Source organism: Rhinolophus sinicus, linkage group LG05 (assembly GCF_036562045.2).
Source record: "Rhinolophus sinicus isolate RSC01 linkage group LG05, ASM3656204v1, whole genome shotgun sequence".
Lineage (NCBI taxonomy): Eukaryota > Metazoa > Chordata > Mammalia > Chiroptera > Rhinolophidae > Rhinolophus > Rhinolophus sinicus.
The window spans coordinates 42,905,397-42,923,882 of NC_133755.1; the positions used below are offsets into that span (position 1 = coordinate 42,905,397).

Sequence of the window (18,486 nt, forward strand, 5' to 3'; positions counted from 1 at the left end):
ACTCATCTGCATGCCTTAGGTTTTTCAGTAAAATTGAAATGAGTTTTATGAACTTGATTAAAGTCATTTTTTTCTGGTCTTTGTCTTTTGAATAAATAAGTGGTAGATTGAATCACAAGGAGTCTGAACAAAACAGAGTAAAATTAAAGGCAACAGTAATTCTTTACTCTTTACTCAGTAACCCAAAATAGAAACTATGGAGCCATCAATGATTCTTTCTCTTAACCCTAACGTTCAGTCATTCACCAAGTACTGTCAATTTTATCTTTTAAATAGTTATTCATACCATATTTCAAAATAACCCTCATCATTACATTATTGTAACAGCCGTCTAAAACTGATCACCTTACTTCCTCTTTTCAATCTGTCCATTGCCACCAGAATTCTTACTCTAAAATTCCAAACTGGTCTTGTGATTGATTCTCCTGCATATGGCCATTCCTTGATTCGCTGTCACTCATAGAATATCCAAATTCTCAAATGTTCTCTGGCTTTTGGCTCTCTTTCTAAGGGTGGAAATGTACGATTCTTAAAAACTCTTCTCTTCCACTGGGGCTATAGCTTCTGTATTGCCACACCTTTGGACACTGTTCCCTTTCCCTAGAATGCCTACCTGTCTTCCTTCTCCTTCTTCCCTCCTCACCTTTTGCTTCATTAACTCTTTTTTTTCTTTGATTTATATTTAGGCATTCCTGACTCTTTTGCTTTTATTATCATTTTATGCAGAATTTTGTTGGCATAAACAAAATTTTGTTCGTCTCTTTTATACTCTAATAATTTGTATTGTTTGCCTCACTGTTCTGTAGAATTCTTGAAAATAGCAGTTGTGATACCATCATGGTATCACTATAAATCATTGTTTTCCAGAAAGCTTCTGAAATAATAGACACCATTTATTATTTGCCACATGCGTGATACTTGGTAAGAACACATTGCTTATCATCCATTGTACAACCCAATGAGGTAGTATTGTTATTATTATCCCCATTTTACAGAATGAGAGATTTAATAACATTTCAAAGGTTTTCATTGTTAAGATTTCGCTGCGTAGGATTCAAAAGGCCTCTTCCCTATACTGCACTAAGACCCACTGTGTTACCCATTCTGAAGATTTGCTTGCATTCATTCTATCAAAGGATAAGCCTATAGTCAAAAAAATGGATATCTAATTGTGGCAGTTTAGAAATCACTAAACTGATTGAGGGGGCTTTTTTTTTTTTCCTCAAAGAAAGTTCTCTTCACATCCCTAAAATAAAGACAGATTCCTGAGTACCCTATTTGTAAGCACACTTGCGTGTCTTTATTGAACTTTTGTTTCCACGATTTGGATAAGAGGGAGTAAGGTGTATATGTTTTAGACAGCTTTATTGACATATAATAATGTACAGTAAATTGCACGTGTTTAAAGTATGCAATTTGATAAGTTTTGACATATATACAACCTTGAAATCATCACCACAATCAAGATAATTAACATATCCCTCATCCCCTAGAGTTTCCCCATCCATTTCACACCCATTTTCTTAGGCAACCTGCTTTCTTTCATTATAGATTAGTGTTCACATTCTAGAGTTTTATATATATGGAATCATACAGTATGTGCTCTTTCAGTCTGGCTTTTTTCACCCAGCATAATTATTTTGAGATTCATTCATGTTGTGTGTATCAGTAGTTCATTCTAAAGGTGCATATTTTGAATTGTATTTGTTATAGAAAGTAAATAATTATTTTCTTTTGCTCTGTTGTGTCTTATACTTTAGAAAAGGCTTAGATGGGACTGACTGAAAAGTTTGTTGAGCCTAAATTCCCTTCTGGAATTTATTTTGATATAAATCCGTTAACATTCCAATGGAGATACAAACATTTTACATACCCTTCTGCAAGGATTTAAATGTATTTCCATTTTCAATGAGTAGTCTTTCAATAAACTTTCAAGAGTCTAATGTAAAATCAGCAGTTAAACTCACTTTTGGAGAATAATATTGTACTTCTGAAGATTTTCTTCTAGACCCTCCTGGGGGAGTCTTGGGGAAGACCTTTCGCTTGGTCTCCCGTGAGAAGTGGGTATCTCTGAAGTGGCTCCCAGAACATCACACTGGCACTAGCTATAGATATTGAGTGATACAGTGCTAACCAATAAATATGATTTGAATGACTTGTGTTAACATGGTATAAGAGCTCGGTATAGGGGAAAAAAACGTGTCTTTACCACCTAATCTTGGGTAATTACATTTCAACCTTGCCGTTTAATATTGGGAGGGAAAATCTTTTAGTCTGTTTTGAAAAAATAACAAAATGCTTAAAATCCATTATTATTGCTATCCAAATCTCACTCACCCCTTTTTTATAATTTCAGGTGGATATAACCCCTACATAGAGATAATTGAGCAACCCAGGCAGAGGGGAATGCGTTTTAGATACAAATGTGAAGGGCGCTCCGCAGGCAGCATTCCCGGGGAGCACAGCACAGACAACAACCGCACGTACCCATCTATCCAGGTAACACACCTTTCTCCTCTGTGTCTCACTCTTATTTGCTTCATATTTTAGGTGCAGCAATCACATTAAAGGCCAAGTTTTTTTCACAGTCATCTCCATGGGCTTTTCTTCTTAACTGATCTGTATTAGATAGATGTCTATTTACATTTCTTAAAGATAGTATGGATTCTTCATCCCTGAACATAGTTATACATGAATTGTATGTTAATCTAAGTAGCGATTCACAGGGCTTAGTGTCCATTGGCAGCCTTGGTTGGTGTTTCCTCTCATGGAACACAGAGCTAATGAAGAAAAAGACTTTCTCTCCTTAAAGCAGTGAGCAAAATTGTTCTGTAGATTAAAAACGTGGATTTGAGAACTCAATTAGAATTCTTCTACTTACAGTCACTTGGCTAATCTCAGGGCTATGGGAAAGGGGAAGGAACATTTTTGCCTCCTTTTTTCTTTACTTTTATTGCCTATCCCTGATACTATTGATTGCATTGGCTGATTTGATACTTACTTTTTAAAAATAGTTTTTTCATATTAGTGTAAGTTTTGAAAGTAGTTTTTGATCCAAAATGATGTTGGTAATATACTACATATTTATAAAATGTACTATATTGATATTTCATATTTCATTTGATTTTTAATGGATTTTGATAAGTGTTATTTAATCTTTCATCAACAGATCTTAATTCACAGGTTTATAACTAGATTATTTACAAAGTTTATTGAACTTAAGGGAGTTGAAACAAAATGCTAAATTACAGAATAAGGCAATAAATTATAGAATAAGGTAATGGCAAATTATTGAATCCCAGGTTCCTAATTTTTATCACATTTTAGGGTAGAATATGGAATTGAGTTATCTAAGTCCTGTTACTTAAATGTTAAAATGAGAGACATACTAATAAAAGGTAAATAAGAAAACACTACTCTTCTAATCTTTTAAGAGCAATGTTTAACTCTTCTCCATAATTCAGCTTATTCTGTCCTTTCTCTAAAATATTTCTAAGATCTGTAGCCTTACCATTCCAGTCCTCAACACTATACAGCTTGAGTTCTACATCAGCCTATCTTACAGTTTTAAGTGGTTACCCTCTCTTTCATTCAGAAAGGCAATAAATACTTCCTGGTTACTGTTCAAATTAAGTTTACTTTCAAAATTACAGATTCTAGTGCCCTCTTACCTGTAAATCTACCCCGTCTTACTTAACTACCTTGCTCCCTTCTCCTACGCTGGTTTTTATATTCCCTACTTTGTGCTTGCAAATTAGCTTCCAAACTAAACCTTATTTCCTCCTCATGCTCAGAATGTCCTTCCTTTCCCATGCTTAAACTCTTCTCTTTGTTCTCAGTGTTTGTAGATATACTTACTGCGGGAAAACCTAATTTTGTGAAAGTCAACTTGATTTATTGCCTATTATACAGTGAACTCTTAGAATATGCTTACTGATTAACAAGTATTTTTGTGAAATGAAATGTCACATATTAAGTAAAACAAGTATATGTATTGGTGTCTTGTCATTTCCAGTGTGGCTTAAATATATACTTTGAAAGGATGTTTATAGTATGACAGTGAATCTAAGAGCATGGCATTCAGCGACTTAACATCTAAGTATTTTCTCATGCTCTGTGATAACATTTTGGTATAATTTTTCTTGTTTTTAAAAGGAAAATAAGCAGAATCAGATGATATGACCAATTGAAATTAGGGCAGAAAATAATATGCCAAGGAACTGAGAGGTAAATTCTTTCCTACTGGTATTCTCTGGAAAGTTTCACCCAAACTCCAGTTGCCAGACAATTAGAGTTTATTTACGCAGTGCTTGCTAACTAATTATATAAATTGACCTCTCAGTAGATCAGTTCTTAATAAAAAATATTTATGGATCATCTATTTAATTCCCTCCTTTTTCAGATTATGAACTATTATGGAAAAGGAAAAGTGAGAATTACATTAGTAACAAAGAACGACCCATATAAACCTCATCCTCATGATTTGGTAGGAAAAGACTGCAGAGATGGCTTTTATGAAGCAGAATTTGGACAAGAACGCAGGCCTTTATTGTAAGTATACAGTCATAGACATCTTCAGGAATAGGATAAACATAGGATGTTCTGGTTTCTAACTGTGTACATCTGTTATTTTTTAGAATAAACTTAATTTCTCATTCTACTCTTTACTATAAGTGTACATTTAAATTTTCTTACCATTTGCATTAGAAGTACCCTTTTCTTCTGTACAAGCAGACATAGCTTATGGTATCAGGAATACTATTTTATGTTGCCTAAAGTAAACATAAATTATTTTATGCTGTGATTTTCTTTTGAGCAATTTATGAAAGGTTTTTTTAATAAATGTTTACTCTATCTTTTCATTAATAGTTAACTTCAAAATTGCCAGAGATGTTAAGAAAATCAACTGGAAAACTGGAATTATTATTTAGAAAAGGGCAGGTTATAAAATAACATACAATAGTTATAAAATTTTAAAAAGTATGTAACACTTGCTGTTGGTGAGACTTCCAGCAGATGAGTCCAATTCATCATGTTGGTGAGAGAGTAGATTAATAAAATCTTTCTGGTAGGCATTTTAACAACTACATAGCAAAAGTCTGAAAAATATGAATGTCTCTTGAACCAGCAATTCTACTTCTAGGAATTTATCCTCAGAAAACAATTGTTTAAGCACGTTAAGATGCTTAGCTATGATGATATTCATTGCAGCTCTGCTTGTAATGGCAAAAAGTTAGAAGCAATCCAAACAATAAACAAAGGGGATTAATTAAATGAACTGGTACATCTATGCAGTGTACTGCTATGCAGCCTTAAATATAACATTGCAGATATGTCTTTATAGGAAGATATTCACAATATATTAGATAAATAAAATATATTTAAAACAGTAATCTTTTTGTTTAAAATAAAATGTGTACATACACATGGTAGTATATACACTAAGGTCTTAATAGTAGTTGTCTCTAGGTTGGTGGAATTGTAGGGTTTCATGTTTTTCTTTTAACTTAGGTTTATAATTCATTTTTTTTTTGTAATGAACGTACTGCATTTGGGGGAAAATGAAACAAATTACAACAAGAAAAAATAATATCCTCCTTAGATATTAGTAGTAACCATTTAGAAAACATACTTTAAAATGTTCCTCTTGTAATAAGAACATAAAACATAAAATATCTAGTAATAAAAGCCCGTCAAGAACTATTTCCTCTTTGCATTACTTGACCACCCAACAACATTTTACACTGTAGACCACTCCTTTCTGATTCCTTGATTTCTATGAGAACAAACTGTCCTATTTTTCTACTTTCTGGCTGTTCCTTCTCAATCTTAGTTGCAGGCAGTTAAATTTTTGGACTACCTTAATCATGTTCAACAATGTCCCAATAGTACCCTATATAGCTGTCCTGCCTCCCCCAATCCAGGATTCCATTAAGGATAGCGCATTATATTTAGTTGTCATGCGTATTTAGTCTCCTTAAATTTAGAACAGTTTCACAGCCTTTTTTGGTCTTTCATAACTTAACATTTTTGAAGAGTCTAGGCTATTTGTTTTGAAGATTGTTGTTCAATATGGATTAGTCTGAGTGACTACTCATGATTATATCCATGTTACCATGAATAGCATGAATGATATTTTCATGTTAACATGAAACATTTTGGACAAGAAATCTGCGAGGGCAATGCTGTATTGTTCTCAGAGTATCCCTCCAGGAACCATGTGATACTAGTTTTTTCCATTGGTGATATTAATTGGCGTTCTTTATAAAGAAAAATTTTCCCTCTTTACCCTCCCCTATTAACAAAAATACCACTACAGATCCATTCTTATATTCAGTGTTCACATTATTATTTTGATTTTCGAATTGACCCAAATTTGACCAGTGCTGGCAGGCCCCTTCAGACTGTTTCCTGTGGCCTTTTGACATGCCCCCATTTTTCTTTAAGCACTTATTTACTTTCTGACACAACAAAGTATTCAAGACTTGTACTTTTCTTGCTCTAGCACTGAAATCAAAAATCTTTTCTAAGGATCCCTATTTTCTTTCAGTGGGGATTATACTTAGTCTGATTGCCTTTTTGAACTATTCTTTTAAATATTTCAGAAAAACCTCAAATAGAATATGCCCTAAACCATGATTGTACATGGTCATACCTCTTTCCTCTCATACTTGGTCTTCCAATATACCTATCTTAGTGGTTGCTATAAAAGCTCCAAACACAGGTGTCATCCTTGACACCACTCACTCTTTTTGTGCCTCTTTCTCCCCAGTATGTCTTCCACTTTAGCCAAAGTGCTCTTTTTAAAAATGTAATTATTTTATTCAGTGATCTTGTCAAATACAAATCTGATTGTCACATCCCCGCTTAATATATTTTAATGGCTTTATGTGACTCTTAGAATAAGGACAACATTCCTTATAAAGCCCATGTGATCCACTTGTATTTTTAGCCATCTGTTATTCTGTGTTCTCCTTGAACTCTATACTCCAGTCACAAAAGCCTTCCTTTACTTTCCTATGCTCACTGTGCTCTTCTGTAGGGACCTTTCTTCTGCCTGAAGTCTCTTTACTCTCCTCTTCCCATAGTTCATTTTTGTTCATAGTAAGTATCACTTCCTACAAGAAGCCTGTCTGCCCTCCCTGAATTGATCAACTCTCTCCCATCATAGGGCTCCCATGACATCATGAATATCTCCTTTATAAAAATTGTCATGGTTTCAGTTTAGCATTTGTGTGTGTGTGTGTGTGTGTGTGTGTGTGTGTGTGTGTGTGATTACTTAATGTGTCTATTTCCTTCATTAGACAAAAGGTTAGCAAATTCTTTCTGTAAAGGGCCAGATAGTAAATATTTTTGGCTTTTCAGACCATATGGTCTCTGTTGCAACGTTTCAGCTCTGCTGTTGCAGCCTGAAAGCACCCGTAGACAGACATAAAAAAATCAGTTTATTGTGTTCCAATAAAATTTGACTTAAAAAAACAGATGATGGGCCAGATTTGGTCCATGGACTATAGTTGGCCAATCCCTGCACTAGACTGTGAGCTCCATGAGGGGAAGAATTGTATATCCCCATTACTTTCCAGAATTTTTGGTATATGGTAGGAACACCAAAACTTATTATGACTATGAATGAATGAATAATTTGATTCAGGTAATCTTTTGATCCTTGGTTTCTTCATGTCAGAAATTAAAAAATCCCTACTACATCTAATATTCTATGACTAGCAGTCAAATATGGTAATACAGATGAAACAAAGTCAGGTATTGTATAAATATATTAAAATGGAGGATTCTTTAAAATCTTTTGTCAAAGAAAACATGAGAACCAAGCTAATAATCTTTCAAAGAAGTGGAATACTTTTGAAGAAGAGGATTGTGGTTTCAGGGTTTCAAGAAAGGATCTTAAATTCAAGATTTTATTTTTTAATTATTGGGGGCAGAGGAAGGAAATGTCAAAGATATTTTAGGTGCTAATAAAATCACCAGGGTGGCGAATGTGAAGAGTGAGAACATATGACAGCATGAGCATGGAGAGGGGCACACAAGGCAGGCAGCCTGCTTTACAAAGTGCCATGTGAAATTTGAACAAATAGTAATGTTATTATAATCAGTTTTGCTTCCTTATTCACACCCACCCAACTTTAATGATGTCATGGTTTTTCCATGTTGGAACAAGTATGACTAGTGGTGGTAGGGGAGTTCCCCCAACCCTCATCTGTACTACACATGCAAATTAGTAATATTTGTAGCTATTGAGAAGTTTTCCATAAATGACATTTTGAAACTTTTGTTAAATATTATTGTTAGTATCAACCATCTTTCTAATTAAAAAAACACATTTCAGTGCTTTATTATGATGAATGATTATTATGACTTCATATTATAGGGCATAAAACATATTCCGCTGCTACTAGCAGTGAGGTCAGGGCTCAGAAATTAGATGTCTGTGGAATGGAGTGGGTCAAGTATAAGAGGCCCAGCAGGCACCATAGAAAACTGGAGAGCCTTGCGTAAATGGGGCCACAGGTTCTCAGCTCCAACCAGATGTTTCTGTGCCAGCCTACTGTTGCCAGACCTTTAAATGTTCAAGAAGCCAGAAATCCAGACGTTTATATGCTAATAATTACCTGATTTTTAAATGTTGGTAGTCTATGGTCATTTTTAAAAAACGTAGACAAACCTGTGGGCTTCAGTTCAGCCTGTGGGCATCTTTTTACAACTTTAGTTTTACATTATCAAATATACATATTTTATTGATTTGATAATGAATTTGCTTGGGAGGTGAATTTTAGCTTTTTGGTGTCACTTTCCTATTACTCTTCATCTACTGTGGTATATTTGACATAGGCATATTAGTAGGGTGTAGTTGTAAAATACTCTATGTAAAAATTATATAGTATATATTATTTTTCTTTTAACAGTTTTCTTAGAAATATAACCACACTTTTTTTTACCCTCACATCTCTGTCATAGCAATTGGAAATGTATTTCATGCTTTAGTATTTCCATCTGACAGTATGGTGGCTTTTCAGTGTTGGATATACAAGTATACTTGATACTTGTAGTATTCTTTAATAAAATCTCATTTATGTGCCCTTGTGTTTAACTATAATGCAGTTTGAAAGTTGTGTATTTTCTTTCTAGTTTTCAAAATTTGGGTATTCGATGTGTAAAGAAAAAAGAAGTAAAAGAAGCTATTATTTCAAGAATAAGGGCAGGAATCAATCCTTTCAAAGGTAAATATGTTTGATATAATCATTTCTATTATTTGGATATTGACTTATTTGTGTGTTTTCTATTTGTATCTTAAACCTATGTTTTAAAAGCTACCTTAAGTTCTATGTTCACTTTTCTACTTGTTGACTTACACCTGTGTCTGAGGAATGAAGTACCTGTATATTTAAAATCTGAAAAAACAAATATGAAAAAAAAATTCTCATGCAGACGAGGCTTTCCTGTATCAGTGGAGAATGTCATTCTTTTCAATAAGAAAAGCTCCTCAGAAACATTGTGATTGTCTTTGAATGTGGCCTTCCTTTTGCCACTCCAGAATACAGTGTATAACTCACTCCCCTTTCTGAATGTTGAAAAGGCACTGTGGTTATAAGGTATTGGACTTCATTTAACTGAAGGGCATATTCAACAGAAAAACTTGAATTAATCCGTGGAAAAACTATAGAAATAGTAGAAGCTGTACAAAATATTTTCATGTCGTATTTGTGTATATGAATAGATATTTACTGGTTAGTGGATTTTGTTGGGGATGGCACTATCTCGTGTGGCACCTGGCAGTTACAAGCACTGTATATTGTTTTAATAGATAAATGCTAGCATCCTACACTCCTTGTAAAGTCTTCCGCAACTACTGAAATACACATAGTACAGGAATTGAACAACAATAAAATTTTTGAAGAATAGATTTCTTTGTCATATTTAAGATATTCTTATTTTGGAGGTTTGTATTTTTCCTGGGTGTATAAAAATTACTTAAGGGATATGATAATTTAAGGAATATGCTTATAGGCAATACTGTCTTTTTATGAACCGTAAAGTCTATATCTCTTTTCTCTAGGTCTTTGTTTTTCATATTTTTCAGTTTAATGAGAAAAGTAAAAGTTCCCTTCTTCCCCTTAAGTCTTTTTTAAAAAATTATTATTAGTTTCAAGTGTACAAAAAAACATAGTGATTAGACATTTATATACCTCACAAATAAGACTATTACCCATCTGACACTGTACATAGTTATTAGAATATTATTGACTGTGTTCCCTATGCTGTACTTTATATCCCCGTGACTATTTTTTAAATTATAGTTGACATTCAACTTCCCTTTCAGTCTTATCTCGCCAGAGAAGACTACTGTAAAGTTTGATGTATGTTTTCCTAGAATTTCCTTAATACATGTATAAACATTTATACACATATTTTTTGTATAAATGGAATCATGCTAATTTCCTATTCAACTGCTGCTTTTTTTTTCACTCAAGACTATATCTTAAACATCTTTCATGTTAATACTTAGTATTCTGTTGTTTGGGTAGACCATAATCTGTTTATCTAGTTATCTATTAATGAACAATTAGGGTATTTTCATTTTGTTTTAAAAAAGCTCTATTGAATATATACTTTGAACTCTTGTATAATTATTTCCTTAGGATACATTTTCAGGAATTTCTAGGTCAAGAGTATGCTCATTTAAAATTTTGATTCATTGCTAAAGTAAAAGACCAAACATTTAAATTAAAGAGGCCATCTAAATCTAGATGCAGTGTAAAATGGGGATAATGTAGTATGAAACAAGGAGATTATAAATAATAGCTATCATTCATTGTATGTGAAGGAGTAAATGTTAAGTGTTTCACGTACACTATTTTATTTATCATTAACAACACTGCTTCACAGAAGAGAAAACCAAAGCTTTGGTTTACATGCATTTCCCAAGTTGTGTAGCAAGTGCAGTGGCAGAGCTAGAACTTCAGTCCAGATCTCCTGACTCTAGTAGAAGAGGCATAAAAAAGGAATATGCAGGAATCAAGAGGAAAATTATTTTTTGGGGGGAGGTGTTTATTTTACCAATCCAGAACCAGGCATGACGTTAATAACAATCACTCATATAGCACTTAGAATATTTCTTAGTACATCATAAGTGCTTTACATATTTTACTCCATTAATTTTTATAGCAACCTATTAGGTAGGTACTATTATTATCTCCATTTTATAAATAAGGAAATGAAAACGTAGAAGAAAATTTAAGTAATCTGCTAAAGGTCTTACAGCTGGTAAGTGGTGGCGCTAGGATGTGAACACTGCCTGATTCCCAGGCTCATGGTCTTACCTCTCCTACGCTGTTAGATGAATACAGATTTGGGGAAGGAACAATCCTGCCAATTGATCCTTCACTGTATTTGTGTTTTCTGTTGTTGTTTAGTTGTTTGTTTATTTAACAGCCATTCCTTCCCCTAGCATTTTTGCTATCTCTCTAGCTTAGGAATTTATCTCATAATTTGAGTTGTAGTTTTTCCTCCCATTAGAATAATCTTGGAACAGTGCTTTCACATATTGTGCTTAAAAAGTTGCAATGAGTCTTTAAATAGTTGAAAGACTAAATGGCCCTGAATTCAAAGTCATCCACGTGTACCGTGTTTCCCTGAAAGTAAGACCTGGCCGGACCATCAGCTCTAATGTGTTTTTTTGAGCAAAAATTAATATAAGACCCAGACTTATAAGACAGGGTCCTGTCTTATATTATAGTAAAATAAGTCCGGGTCTCATCTATTGGGTCATTTAATTATATATTATGTAATGTAAGACCCGGTCTTATATTAATTTTTGCTTCAAAAGACACATTAGTGCTGATGGTCTGGCTAGGTCTTATTTTCGGGGAAACATGGTAGCTCCAGAAGATTTTTCATACCTTGTTTTCCACTGCTCCTCTTCATGAGCCCTTCACTATTCCAGAAAAACTGTTTTGTTCACCTCCCTGACCATTTCTCAGTCCACCTTCTTCAGTTTTCTCAGTATCACTGTAGGACTGTAAGCTTGCATCATTTTCAGCCTGGACCATTATTGATAGCCTCTAAACTTGTGTCCCTGCTTCTGTTTTTGATCTTGCTCCAAGCAGCTTATACACGCTGTATCCAAAAAGATCCTTCTAAAACCAGTGTGAATCATTGCAGAACTCTGCTTATCACTCTTCAGTGGCTCCAAACAATCTTCAGCAGTGGTTCTCAGTTCGAATGTGCATAGGAATCCTATATGACTTGTTTAAAAAGTGGATTCCAGGCTGCAATCCCACCTATTTGATAGGTCTGGGGGCCTGCAACTCTACATTTTAACAAGCACCTAAGTCCGTGTTTCTTATTTGACTGTGACTCAGAGAGGGAAATAGATTTATATCTCTGCCCAATACATAACATGTGCACACAAAGATAAAAACCAATACTCTTACTACATGTAGTATATCCTCTATTCCATTCCTTTCCATTCCATTTCTTTTTTCCCCTCAAGAAAATGCTTATCCAACCCACTAAATTAATTTTATGACCAATGGTCCCAAATTACAGTTTGAAGGTTTCTGCCGTACATGATTCTAATGCAGGTGGTCCGTGGACCACACGTTAAGATACTCTGATCTACTTGCTAAATTCAATCTCTCAAGCATGGCATTCAAAGCCCTTCATAATCTGATCCTTTTTTTCCATTCCAGCTTCATCTCCATCTTTCATCCTCTGCCTCAACTTCTAAACACTGAGTGCACACATGCACGCTTTATTTTTGCCATTCTGAACTATTTGCCATGTTAGAAGAGCCGTATTCTTTCTTGCCACTGTGCCTTTACACATGCATTTCCCTTGCATGGAGTGCCCTGTCTACTTGGTGAATTCTTCTGCTCAAGCTTCAACTTTAAGTTTAAGGGTCACTTCTTTCAAGCTTTCCTTGACCTTCCCAGAGTGAAATATTCTCTGTTTTCCAAAGATGATGTATACATTTCTAATATGGTTTGTTCTAACTTTGTGTACATGTTTCTCCTTCACTAAATCATGAGACTCTGGAGGGCAGGAACTGTCTTATATGCATCTCTGGCACCTAGCCTGTGTCTGGCACATGGTAGAAGCTTAATTAAAATTTTTTGAAAGAATAAATGAACACGTGACTGAACATACCTTGTTTGTACTTGTCTGCCAAAAATAGTCAAGTTGTTTTCCTTACCTGAAATGTCCTGAAAGCCTTTTTAGTTCTCTCAGCCCAGGGTAATATCTTCCTTATTATACCATCACGCAGCAATTAATCATGAAAAGCTTTGTGACGTCTATTGGATCATTTAATTCTTCAGCAGTTGTCTTCTAAGATGAGTTTCATGCTGATTGTGGACAGGGTCTATGTGGAACTTGCTCACGTTTCACTTTGGCACCTAAACAATGTATTTGTATTTTTGTTACATTAAATATCTGTCTTCACAGATAAGTGCCTTGAGGTAATGAGTTTCCTACCTATAAGTAATAGGTTATTCATTTTAACTACTTATGCATTCATTCATTCAACGGATTTTTACCTCGTTAGTCCTAGTTGGTTCTAGGTGCTTGGGATAAGTCAGTGAACAAAACAGAAAGAAATTCCTGCCTTTGAAGAGCTTATATTCTAGTGGAGAGAGACCAACAATTAACAAATTTACTAAATAAATATATTATGTGATTTATGAGTAAAAATGCTAAGGAAGGGAACAAAACAGCAATGTAAGGAGCTGGGAAATCTATACCTAGGGAGACAGATTAGACATTTAAATAGGATGGTTGGAGTAGACTTCATTCTCTATTCTGGTGCAGTTTTCATAATAGAAATATTAAGTATTTTATTGTTTTTTTCTAGAATATTGGAATAAAACCTAAAATGTGCTTTTTTATAACTAAGCAAAACAGTCAAATTTCACCCCCCTGAAAAAACTCAAGACACTAAAATCTAATTAAAATGACCTGAACTCAACTGTAGAATTATCCTTTCTTTGGTAGTTTATATTATTTTCAGGAGATACTAGTTCAAATTATACCACTTATATAGGAATTTGTCAAAGCTGAACTGATATTTTTTGTAGATGTATCACTTAACATAGGAAAATTCTATTGGTCAAGAATCACAAGAGAATAGCTGACTTTATTTTTGTGTTACACATTTATGATATACAGAAACAGTGGAATTGGAAATGTTTAGCAGAATAGGATCTACAAATTCTAGTCTATAGACTGATGCTATCTCATTGTGACAGTATGTTCTCTAAAAATCAAATATCATATGAGAATACAAAGACTATTAAAAATTATTCTTACTCTGCATAGGATTATTTTGAGTACTGCATCATCTAGTATGTTTTAAGGCCTGTCCTTATCTTTTTGCCATTAGTTCTTTAAAACAGGAATTCTCTATTGCAAATGGGATATATAGCAATCAAGTAGTGTTAAACTTGAGGCTTCATGTGAAATATTGTTCAAATTTTCTAATATGTGCTAAAGTCTAAATTGGGTGAGGACTTTAAAGCCTCCATTACCAAATTTTATCAGTGTCCACTTCACTGGAACAAAAGAATGCCAGTTAGATTTCACAAAGGACTCTTACTGCAAAATTTAGTTTAATTCTCATTTTCTAGCTATGTAATTAATGACATACAAGGAATTCTAGTATTCCGTGATTAAAATCCATAGGATTTTGACAAAAAGTTTTCAATTCCATTTTTTTAGGCATTTTACGATTTTTCCATGTACAGAGGACATTGAGTTGTTACGAGAGCACAAAGACTGTTTTGCAGTTGAGTTTGGAGGAATTATTTTTTAATGGTAGTCTAAAAAGGAATACCGTTTAGAAAGACACAGTTTCTAACATAGATTCTTATCTCTGAAGTCTGGTTTAATACAAGAAAATAAGATATAAGAGCCTTTCCTCACAACTTAAAACCTAAAGCTTAAAAAGCAAGAAGGAAAAAAAAGGTTTTTGTGCTTCATTAGCCTTTCTTCATTGCAGTCATGTTAGTTTTCCAAGCCTTCTTTGATTACCCTAGGAAGAACTTGGGGCACTCTTTTTATGTCTTCATACTCCTTGACCATTATCCCATTATAAGACTTTTCATGTTATATTATATAATTTTAGTTTATGTCCCTGTTTTTCACCCAGACACTAATCTCATTAAGGGCAAACATCGTCTTTTTCATACCTGTATCTGGCATTTATTAGTTTGTATTCCAGAATAGAAGCTCAATAAATATGTTGAAAGAAATAACTTAATGATAGACTGCTGTGACCATTTATCTTTGCCTGGCACATGGACACTTAAGTGTTAGCTTGTATTGTATATATGTATATATGGGATAATCTGTATCTTTTAAGTAACAAATTAAATAAATTATAACTAAACTTTATGTTTTTTTCTTAAATGAGGCATAGCTCTTAAAATGGTTACTCTATATACTGTGTATTTTTGTCCTGTTGCTTACTCTTATTTCAGTAATTAACTAAATTTTAGAATTGTCACAGCATTAGAATTTTAGAAATGTCACATTTCTAGAGCTAGTAGATGTTATAATTGATTTTAAAAATGTAATCCCTACTTTCAAAAGAAAATACATCGTGGTAATAACTTTTTGATAAAAATGAAATTCTTATTACACATACACCCTGCTCTGAGGACTAAGGAGTAATATTTATTTCTAAAGCTATATTAGGGAGAACAATTTTTACCTTGAGTCCTTTTGATCAAGTCTAAAGGGAAATTGAGTCCTTTTGATCAAGTCTAAAGGGAAATTTTAAACTAGTTTCAGAGGAATTTGATTGGTCTTATTCTTCCTTTTGCTAGATTTTCGCATATGTTAAAACTGAGTGCCATTTTTCACACTGTGGAATAAAATACCACATTTTGCATTATAAAATGATATGTATATATTAAAAAGCCTGCAGTGAGCATTCGCCTCAGTGGAAGAAACATCAGAAGCATTCGCTTTGAAATTCGGAGTGAGAAAAGGATGTGCATTCTCACCACTTCTACTCAGCGTGTTAGTGGAGGTTGTAGCCAGTGCAGCGTGATCTGATTGAAGATGAGGAAATAAAGCTGTAATTATGGGCAGCTGTTATTTACAGTGAAAACTCAAAAGGATCTAAAAATAGATTATTTAAATAATAAACTTAAAATGGTGATCAATGTAAAATTAGTATACAAAAATCAGTTTTGTTTCTATACATCGGCAGCAAATAATCAAAGGAAATATTGTTAGAAAATATGAAGTACATAGCAACATATGAAAGAAACAATTATCAAGATTTCCTTAGGGAAAATTATAAAATTGTTTTATGAGATATAGAGAACACCTAACTTGACAGAGAGGTATATATCATGTTCTCTAATGTCAATATTATAAAGGTGGCATTTTACCCCCCCAAATTGATAAACCGATTCAATGCAATTCCAGACAAACTCCCAACAAGATTTTTCATTAAATATATGATGATTCCCAACAGGAAAAGGAAGACACTTTATAGAGGAGGAATAAGTGATGAGAAACTGACCTTGTCAAATATTGGGGTTTATTATGAAGAAAGTATTAATTATGGCAGTGTGGTACTGGAGTAACAATAGACAGATTGACTGGTGGAGTAGAATTAAGAACCCAAAACAGATCTAAGAAAATATGACACATTAGTATATGATAGAGGCAGCATGTCAGATCAAGAGAAAGGGAGGAAATGTTTGATATATGAAACTGAAAAAAAAATGGTTATTTATTTATGTTGGGTTTCCTACCTCTCACCATACACAAAAATCAGCTGATAATGGATTAAAGACTTTAAATCAACACTTTAAAAACTCTTGGTAGAAAATATTAGTAAATAGATTTTAGTCCTTGGGGCATAGAGAGATAAGACACAAAAAGTTTTTTATAAAACAGTTGATAAATTTGATGATCTTTTTTTATTAAATTTATTGGGTTGATATTGGTTAGTAAAATTACACAGGTTTCAAGTGAATATTCTTAATTTCAGTTTATTGTATTTTTCAGTTCTAGAATTTGATTCCTTTTTAATGGTTTCAGTTTCTTTAATAAACTTGCAATCTTGTCTTTTAACTCCTTGAATACATTAAGTATAATGATTTTAAGTCATGTGTCTGAAAACTTCAGTATTTGGATACTTTGTGGTCTATTTCTATAGTCTGTTTTTTCTTTTCTTTCCTCTTTTCTTTTCTTTTCTTTTCAATTTACCTTATTTTGTCTCCTCGTATGCCTGTTTATTTAAAATAGACCAGTCATATAGAACACCAGTCATCATATTTGAAAAATTATAAAGATTTTTGGCTTAGGGTGTTATCTCCCTTCAGAAATTTTTCTTGCTGTAGGTGGCTATTCCTACTAGCACTCCCAGATTACTTAAAATCAGTGAATGATTTAGATTATTTGAAACTAGCCTTTCATCCCTGTGAGGTCTAGTATCTTTCCAGTTCACCCTTACTTCTAGGGTACAGCTCCGAGGCCCCAACGAAAGCATTGGGCATTTATTAGGTTCTCCATCCTTAGCAGACCCATCTATTTTCCCCCTACAGTCTTATTTTTTTTTTGGGGGGGGGAGATTTGGGACTTTTTTTTATTTTATTGGGGAAGGGGTACAGGACTTTATTGGGGAACAGTGTGCACTTCCAGGACTTTTTTTTTTTTTTCCAAGTTGTTGTCCTTTCAATCTTAGTTGTGGAGGGCACAGCTCAGCTCCAGGTCCAGTTGCCGTTGCTAGTTGCAGGGGGAGCAGCCCACCATCCCTTGCGGGACTCGAGGAATTGAGCTGGCAACCTTGTGGTTGAGAGCCCACTGGCCCATGTGGGAATTGAACCGGCAGCCTTCGGAGTTAGGAGCATGGAGCTCCAACCCCCTGAGCCACTGGTCCGGCTCCTCTATAGTCTTATTGAGAGATCATCTCAACTTCTCATCCTCTTAGCCACACCTCTTACAAAATGGCAGACTATATCTGGAGAAAAGAGGCTGCTTCTTTTGAATTTACCTCTCTGGGTTTTTGTGATACTGTGATTTATAATAAGAAATACTGTGTATTTGATCTTCATCCCCATTCCTGGCACAGAGCTCCTGCAATCCTTGGAATTTGCTAAGTGATAGGAGTAAAAAAAGGTGAAAAGAGTGTCCTTTGTTTTCATAACAAGTCCCTTTCAACCATAGGTAAGTTTATGTTAATGAGATGACTTTTGGAAAACCCCTAAGAATGAGGGGGTAGAGGGCTCTGGTTGCCAGAGGAGCTAACCACTTACTAGAGTTGGAACTTTCAACCGCATCCACTTAACTCTGGAAAGGGAGGGACTAGAGGTTGAATTAATCACCGATAATTTAGCCGATAATTTAATCAATCATGCCTACAAAATGAAGCCTCCATAAAAATCCTCACTGAAGGGGTTCAAGAGCTTCTGGGTTGGTGAACTTGCAGAGGTGCTGGGAGGGTGGCATTCCCAA

At 34.1% G+C, this 18,486-nt stretch overlaps 1 protein-coding gene across 3 annotated transcripts in view; it reads left to right on the forward strand.

Moving 5' to 3' along the window:
* Positions 1 to 18,486, forward strand: part of REL (REL proto-oncogene, NF-kB subunit) — a 39,863-nt gene that overhangs the window by 7,294 nt on the left and 14,083 nt on the right. For 2 of the 3 annotated variants that reach the window (XM_019717352.2, XM_019717344.2), the window contains exons 2-4: positions 2,357 to 2,499; positions 4,403 to 4,551; positions 9,145 to 9,236. In XM_019717352.2, coding sequence (XP_019572911.1) covers positions 2,357 to 2,499; positions 4,403 to 4,551; positions 9,145 to 9,236 — 384 coding nt within the window. Of the gene's footprint in view, positions 1 to 2,295; positions 2,500 to 4,402; positions 4,552 to 9,144; positions 9,237 to 18,486 lie in introns of those variants that run through there. The other variant, XM_074332014.1, reaches the window with a different exon arrangement.